Source organism: Kryptolebias marmoratus, linkage group LG4 (assembly GCF_001649575.2).
Source record: "Kryptolebias marmoratus isolate JLee-2015 linkage group LG4, ASM164957v2, whole genome shotgun sequence".
Lineage (NCBI taxonomy): Eukaryota > Metazoa > Chordata > Actinopteri > Cyprinodontiformes > Rivulidae > Kryptolebias > Kryptolebias marmoratus.
Genome location: NC_051433.1, coordinates 19,842,936 through 19,851,754, shown reverse-complemented (window position 1 = coordinate 19,851,754; position 8,819 = coordinate 19,842,936). Strand labels below are relative to the sequence as shown.

Genomic DNA, 8,819 nt, shown 5'->3' with positions numbered 1-8,819 from the left:
GTCTTTTGAAGGAGTTGACACAGTTTTTTGTTTTTTTTACTCCCCCCCTCGAATACCTAACGGTGGCTACGATGTCATGTAAAGTAGCGCTCAGAAGCATATAGAGCTCGGATCTTGGATCAAACAGCACAAATAAATAAACACAATAAATAAATAAATAGATAAATAAATGGTGGAAATCTGTCTCTGACATCACTTGGTCATTAGGAGTTTTTTTTTTGTTTTGTTTTGTTTCATTTTTTTTTTCTCCATCACCCAAGAAGTGCTGAAGGTGTGGTCCCTCAGACAGGAACAATGATCACCTGCGGACCACTGCAGTAGCCCGTGCATGTCATATAAAAATGATTTGGTCACGTACCAACTCATAGAAAAATAATGCTGTGAAAGCATGCATATCATCTCAAACATGACTTCTAAACAAATATTCTAAACAAACAAATGTATAGAACCCACTTAAGTAGTATTTTTTTGTTGTATTTCTTTTTATAAAATAGGTTAATGTGTGTGTGTGTATGTATGTGTGTGTGTGTAAGCTCTAACTGAGGTCAATGCTCTCCCTGACTGTATTCTGGATAAATGCCTTGGTCAAGTCCTACAGTTTGTACCGTATCCTAGTGACTGGGTTTTTTTTTATTTTTTGTACCTGGTTTTAATGAGCATTATTATGTTTTCATTCATATATATATTATATTTATATATATATATATATATTTAAGTATTTAAAGTACTTTATCCGGTTCTTGTACATAGAAGTAAAAGTCCTATAAAATATGCAAACCTATGTACAGAGAAAAAGGGCAAAAAGGAAACAATTTACAATATATTCATCAGTTTATGTATATATTTATATATATATATAGATATTTATATTCAAACTTCTGCTCTGTCTTGTGTAGTTTGTGAACCACGTTTTGTTTTTTTCGTTTTCCTGTGTAAACTTACAGCGTTAACGAACTCGTAATGCCTGGCTCACACTGTCCTTTTAGCCTCGCGCCGTTTCCCCGCGACATGAAAACATGAAGACGTGAACAAACTGAGGAAAACGCACGCCGTGTCTGCTCTTCTTTCTTTAAAAAAAAAAAAAATCTTGTCTCAGAGCAGCGAGGCGGAGGGGAGGGCAGTAAAAAGGGGCCGCGCAGATGGGTGACATTTAACTCGATGACCCGGGTAAACTTGGGTTCCAATTTGTAAATTCTAGTGTCACAATAAGACTGATCATATTAGTCATCTGGCTAGCACTAAATGCCCTACTCGGGACTCAGAAAGAGGCATCCTGGGATGTGTAGTGTGTGTATTTAAAAAAATCTTACTAGATTTGGAAGGTAAATGTTAAATTATTCAAACTGTGAAAAAAGGTTAGACACAGATGCTGGGGAAATGGCATAATGAGCAGTTTATAGGAAAACTTATACCATCACCTAACAGGAAGCATTGTCTCCAAAAGTGTCATATAGCCTTATAAATATTCATATATATAAATATTCATTAAGAATTCCCCATCAGCTCAGTATGTGCAGTGTCCAATAAATCTAAGTGTGTTGACCTTTTGCAGGTGCATAGTAGGTGTTCATACCATTTTTTTGTAGACTGTTCGAAGAAACTGCATGCTAAAGCAATACAAAGCCAACCTCGGTGATGCAGCAGTTGGAGTTGGTGAATGGCATTTAACAATTATTGCTTCATTTTGACAGTTTTGTTGTAATGTCAAGCTTGTATTTAATTGCATAAGACAATATAACATCTTTTAAAGTATATGCTTCATGTCAAGCGTCACCGAGATTCGCACTTATCAACAGTTCAGGTGGTTTTGAAGTGGGGTTCTGCGCAAAGGTTACAAATACTGTTGTAGAAAGCTCTTGGAACATCCTCATTGTGGAGAAAAGGTTCAGTTCTGACTGGGCTGATGAGCTAAGGGCTAGTCTGAGCGATGCCACGATCAAGGCGGATAGCTCCTAAAGCAAGTCCAGTTTCAAAAATTCATGTGCATATTGTTATATAAAACCTTTACACCACAATTTGTTTCACATCTACACACGTACTCTGGCAGAAACGTTGTGATATTCCTACCAGAAGTGAAGCACAGCTAGCTGCTGCCGACGCTGTTTGCGCTTACGAATAACCACAGGATTCTACGAAAATAACACAAAACTGGTGGACATGTGAAGGTTTATATGACAGCATTCACAGGAACCACTACGAAGTTTGTTGAGGCAGTTTTAAAATGGCAGCAATCCACTGCGCAGACTAGCCGTTAGCTCGTCGTTCCAGATATTAACTGGTAAGGTATTATTTGTTTGCAACGTTTACACAGAAACCCACTTCATCAGGTTTGAACTGTTGCTTTGAACTGCCAAATGGTTCATAAAATCGTACTTCTTGTTCCCTTCAGCGAGAAGCTAGCTCTCCAACATATCCACCAACACGGCACCACGGTCTTAGCTGCTGCAGTCATGCTGCTCAGTCCAGGAGGTTCAGTCTCATCTCTTGTCCAGCCCTCGTTGCAACTAAGATCTAGACCCTTATCGTTTCTCCAACCGGTGGAAGGGAGTCACAGGTGCCCTGCACACAGCTTTGATAGTTAGTACCTGCGCTAACAGGTTACCTAATGCCCGCTTTTGTATGAAGTGTAACCGCGTGTGCCAACTTTAGTTCTAAATGCGTTATTATTGTTAGTTTTTTGAAGACAACGATGGACTGACAGCGATTGCACGATTTGTTATATTTGACATGCACTGACACGCTCTATGCGGCTGATAGATGATATGGATCTGGCTCTGGTTTTGACATCATAAAAGCGCATTGGCTGCTTGCAGTAGTTTGTGTTCAGTTTTTTTATTTTTTTATTTTCTTTGCTTCTTTTTTCTGTTTTCTGGGAGCACAGTGCTGGATGGCAGATTCTGCAGGTGACAAGGCACACCTTGACGCGGTGACAGCCCATACGCTACATGCACTTCACTGAATGCAAAAGAGAGAGAAAGGGGTCGTGAGATGTTTTCATTTTGGTTCAAGTTTCAAAGTGTGTGTGTGTGCGTGCGTGCATGTGTGTGTGTAAGCTTACATGATATGTTTCTGGAATAGAGTCGAAGATAATTGTCCTTTTTTTTTTTTTTCCCCCCCTCCAAAATCATTAAGCCTGATTCTCTTAAAGCCTGCTACTGAGATGTGGCTTTTAGCATTTTCAGATAATAATATTTACATAAAGTTATTTTTCTCGCACTTGTCCTTCAGAAACATGTTATTTTGTGTCAGCATCTAGGTAATCAGAGATAGGAATGCCTGCAGTTTTGGGAGCTGCCAGATTCGCGATCCTTCCCAAGCAGAGCGATGCTTCAAACTCCTGCTAAAATCTACAAAAAAGTACATCTCAATGTAGTCAGTAGCCGTTCTATATACAGACACACATATATAAAATATGTGTATATAAATACATATATTTGTGATTAATAGCTATTATCCATATATGCTGTATATATGAATACATTTGCTTGAATGCTTGTTATACATATATATGTACTGCAAATATAAACAAGTTCATATATTCAAACGTTTCTGATGTTATTCTATCTATGAGGTTAAGATGTCAATTTAAAAAAGATAAGGCTGTGATACGGAGCAGCCCCTCCCATGCACTCGCCGTCCCTCCCGAGACAAAATGAAAAGGGGTGGGGTGGGGGGTGGGGATAAACATTTTAAGTAATTGTAAACTAGAGAAGTGAGTGACCCCGTTTTGGTCATCTGAAATAGTTTTGCCTGTATTCAAAAAGCATATCAGCAATATATATGTATATATACAGGTTTTGTATATATTCGAAATGTACATTTGTTTTAAGTGCAACTCTCCGAGCAGTTTACACTGACTGAAGGAGATGCAGTGGTCCGAGTATATTAGAGCTACAAGTCCTCAGCAATAAAAATGTTTGGTCTTTTGGTCCCTAAAACAACTAAGGAATGACAGATAAGACTCCCTGGAATTCCGTTGCTATGGCTCTCCTCGGCAACAGTATCCCCTGGAAACGAACAGGCACTCCGAGCTGAAGATGGCCATCCCATGTCTAAGCCATTTTGTGTCCTGAAAATGTCACATACTTTAGTTCTCTCTCTGAGAACCTCCTTGTTTCAAGTCTTAGAAATTGATCTTCAAAAGTCACTTGTCCAAAAACCTCAGATCATCTCACTGAAAGATCTCCTACGGCAATCCACTGTTTTGTTTATTTATTATTTTTTTAAAAAAAGTACCTTTTTTTTTTTTTCCTGTTGGATTTTTGACATCCATATAGAGTTCAGTGGGGTTGGTCGTTGTAAATAGGTTTGATATATTGTATCTTTGATGTTTTCTGCCCCCTCAGTGTTCAAGTAAAAGTGTTTGTGGTCCAGACAAGGTAGTCGTCATTCAAGCAGGGTTTAGTGGTGGAAGAGGTGTGTGTATGTGTGCAGGAGAAAAAGAAGTCCTGGTGCTAACCAGGCTGGTACAAATCCTCTCTGAGTTCCAAAGTTTAAGTACATCCAAAAGGAGGTGTCAGTGACTCGTTCTATGCTCCTCTCCTACTCCCAAGCAGCCCCGGTGGTCCAGATGTTGCGTTTGCACTCAGTGGTGGGTGGCAAGTGATCAACGCAGTCTTCAGCTCAACAAATCCTGAAAGCACAGAAGAAATGGGAATTGTTTGGTCAAGAAAAAAGTTTGGGGGAGGGGGGGGGGGAATGCCTAACGTTTTATGCACATTACCGGCATAGTTCGGCTCTTTTGAAGTGAAGTTTTGTGTAAGGGATATGAACACTTATTATCTTACCTGTTGCAGATAGCCCTTTGAATGACCTCAGTTTGCAGAAATCAATTACTTCTGATCCGATTCACAAGCTAGTGGCTAGTGAAGACCAAAGTCTTACAACACCTCCCGTCTTAAAAAAAAATCTTAGTGGTTCGTATGAAGCTATTTTATAAACGTAGAAAAAAAGTAGAAATATGATATTCCTACAGGAAGTGCTACAGCTCTCTGCTTTTGGTGCGATTTGTGCTTCCAAAGAACCCTAAAATTCTATGTAAATAACTGCATGCAAAGGTGCTGATAGTGTAAAGCTTAATAAAACAGCATTTGCGTGAACCTCTATAAAATCTTTGTGACTGGAGTGGTATTAAAATGGCTGCAGTTCACTTTGGCCTGGCCTGGGTTGGCCTTAAGCTTGTCGATCTGGTCTCCAAACTGAGGTCCTTCAAAAAAGCTGTCCACAACATGTAAGACATTATTTGTTTTTGTAGAATTACTCTTTGAAGAACCTGAACTACTGCTTTTACTTCTCAAATACCAGTTACCTTATTGTTCACAGGAAAGTCCAAGTGATGTGAATTTGATTTAAAAAAACAAAACAAAGCTTTAGTACATAGACAGATCAGGCTGACTTTGGGTTGGTGGTACTCAAAAGATCACAAATAAACATACATGATGCATTTCAGAAACAATCCTTTGAATGGGGACTTAAATAGAACGTCCTGGTTTCAATAAGTTTGAAGAAAAATGGGTGTAGAAGCAAAATAAAAACACCTTTTGTTGTTTAGCTGAAGGGTGACTATGCTTAAAGCTGCTGCATTATTTTGCAGCTGTATGATGGCACAAAAGTCCACCTGTCTCTTTCGAGCTTCGTAGGCAGCACTAAGACTCCATGGGAATGTGGACAAATAAATATCAATTTGCTGAGACAATTTTGAAAGCAAATGGGCGCTCATTCTGCAGTGAATTAATCTGGCTGCCTGGCACTGAGGCAGTCGTAATCTTCTGTGGGACAAAACGATTAGTTTTTGTTTTTTTTTTGTTCAAATCCAAGTGTTTATTTTGGTTTTTCACATGATGAGAGGATTATAGCCAAGGACACACCCGAACCCCCCCCTTTTTTTTGGGTACTCCAGCTTGCTGTTCATATTGGGAGTAAAGTGGAAGAGAGCAAAAACAATCTCCTTAGCAACACTTTCTTCAATATTTTGTTGAAAATGTTTAAATATATTTAATGTTCAAATATACGCTGTCACATATTTAAATGTATATATAAATTCCTGTGAGATTGCAGCGTTTCGCCTGCAGTGATGTGCTTCGGGACACTGTGTGGTACGGCTCGGCTGGTTTTGTGAGTGGGTGATAAGTTGCCCTTGAATGAAGTCATCAGCGGTGAATGAACGACGCGGCCTAAACTCTCCATCACACAGATGAAGGGAGGAGACAAAGAGGAACGGCACAATTACCCGCCTGAGGGGTAATAAATGCCTCCCCCTTGGAAGATGTGCAACACACAGAACCATTTACCAATTATCTTTTACCTACAGGGTAACATGTGGGGTCACTCACTGTAAAGATGTTCTGCAAACAGAGTAGGAGGCTGTGTGGAGGGAGGTGCCTCGACAGCTTTGTTTGTGTTCGCCATAAAAAGAGAACAATCAATCTAATTTCAATATATGATACATTTTAGGGGGCCTGTTTTGGGAGTCACAGCAATATGCTTTCAGATGTTTCAGATGTTTCTCTTTTGTATCCCTCACTTAGCGAATTAGCATGATGCTACATTGAGTCTTGTATAATAATAACATGATGTTACTGAATATATTCATAAACTATCTGCATAGGAGTAAGACTTCACTAATCTTTACAAGCATTTTACAGATGATCAGGTTGTTATTAGGCGCCTGAAAGTGTTTTATGACATGAATAAAAGGTTATGGAAAACACATCAAGCTGTGCCATAAATGCCTTGCTGGTGAAGCGTTTGCCAGTTTAACTTTACCGTGGCTGTGCATGCTTTGGTTCAGTTAATTGACTATCACACTAAAGTGACATGAAGTCTTTTTAGACCATCCGAGCTCGACTGCTGACCTGTCTTCCTGTGTGCACGATGGCTGCCCTGCCCGCCACAATGGCAGTGGCTGTTTGGGGCGGTGGCTAGTAGGGGCGGTTGGCGTCCTTTGGCCTTTTGAGCTGAACCTTCAGTCTTTTCATGCCGATCTGGAAGCCGTTCATGGATTGGATGGCAGCTTGGGCACTACCTGGGTTGTCGAAGCTAACAAACCCTGAGGGAAAGGTCAATGGAGAGAGAAACAGGGGAGGGTGTCGTTAGATGAAAAGCCAAGAGCAGTTTGAGGTTAGGAGGGATTGGAGATTAGGGATATGTTCAACAAGAAGTCCTTTACATCTAAATTCTGAGTCTGAAGGAGAAATCTTTCATTTTATACATTTCTCTTAACAGCTGGTATTTACCATATTAAAACATTCACTGACACAAAAGGTTAAGCACAGAGAAGGAATGACTTGATTTAGGTGCAATTTGGACCACATGCAGACCACTGGTGGGTATATAAATTATTGTATTTGCGAGGTGTTGGCACATCTAGGACGAGCACCAGAGGGCAAGTGGTAGCATTACGAGTCGAGTGATTAGTGTTATCAGGTGGTTGCCAGAGCGTCCGGCGGTCAGTCAAAAACACTGAGTGAAGATCACCAAACAAAGAGGATGCTTTGTAGATGCATTAGGCAGCATTAACAGAAGTTGACCTAGTTTAATAGGGGGTCACATTGTTTGCATTTGTTTGTGCAAATGCCAATCATCTGGGGCGTACAGATGCCACAAAGGCCCGATGTTGGGATCAGTGGGTACCTGAGGACACCCACACACGTTAAGGTTCCCAGTTGCACAAGTCAGACTACATTAACAAAGGATCATCGTATTGTGAGCCAAGAATTACAGAACCATGTAACAACTGCACCTGTGAAATGGATGTAGACTAAAAGCTTTGGTAGAGGATGACACCTTTTTTCATCCTGCACAGTGTCTCAGAAACTGGCACCAGCTGGACTACAAGTGCGCCGTCCTTTGCAGAGGCTGCCATTAGCACCAGAGCAGAGATGGCTGTGTTCAGAGTGGTGCTGCAACCAGGAGGCACGTACTGACGATAAGTGATGTTGTATTTTGTTCAGCGATGAATCTCAGTTTTGTGTTACCACAGACGACCACTGTGTGAGTGTTGTGGTGCCGAAAGTAGAGGACAAATCTTGCGAGTGTTGTGGTGGAACATACTGGAGTTACTCTTGCGTCACGGTGTGGGGAGCCATCGGATATGACTTCAGGTCAGTGATTCAGGGGGTCCCTGACAGCAGGGCACTACTCCGTCTGCATGTCTTACCCCTCCTAAGACGTCACCACATACGTCCATATACGTCCACATACAGCAGACGTGTTTATGAACTGCCTGCAACATGTTGAGGTCCTCCCGTGGCCAGCCAGGTCCCTTGATTTTTCCCCAATCGAATATAGGAGGGATCACTTTAGGCGTCAACTCTGCCAATCTGCCAGATGTCAAGGGCCAGTTAAAACAGCCGTGGGCTGACTCGACACAGCAAAGGATACAGGTGCTGTTTGACCCCGTTCAGCTCCAAATCACTGCTTGTATCCAGACTCAAAGCGGGGCCACGGCTGACTGACATGGAACCAGCAGTGTTAATGCCCTTAATGCTGTTATTTTTTTGATCTGATATTGTAATCACTGAAACAGTCACATGACCTTTCAACATGTGCAGTATCATTTAATTTCTGCCTTTTTTGTCAAAGTGCTTAACCTTTTATTTTTAATCAGTGAATGTAATGTAACTGGTCTAACACAGTCATAACACCAACAACAGGATCACAATTATAACAGAAAAGTTCAAGCTTATAAAACATACAAAAACCCCCCACAACATTAGTTTAACTTGTAACTTCCAACTGAACATGAAGGCATCAAATCAAAAATGAAACCCTGCAACTCAACCCATTCATGATGTGTTGTGTTAATGAGTCAAAGCTAA

At 40.8% G+C, this 8,819-nt stretch overlaps 1 protein-coding gene across 7 annotated transcripts in view; it reads right to left on the bottom strand.

Annotated features, from left to right (window-relative positions):
- Positions 1-192: 192 nt before the first annotated feature.
- celf4 (CUGBP, Elav-like family member 4) overlaps positions 193-8,819 on the bottom strand; it is a 102,357-nt gene continuing 93,730 nt past the window's right edge. For all 7 annotated transcript variants that reach the window (XM_017422797.2, XM_017422802.2, XM_017422799.2 and 4 more), the window contains exons 13-14: positions 6,855-7,048; positions 193-4,633 (exon numbers count right to left, since the gene is read on the bottom strand). In XM_017422797.2, the coding sequence (XP_017278286.1) occupies positions 6,921-7,048 (128 nt within the window). In that variant the 3' untranslated portion in view covers positions 193-4,633; positions 6,855-6,920. The remainder of the gene's footprint in view (positions 4,634-6,854; positions 7,049-8,819) is intronic.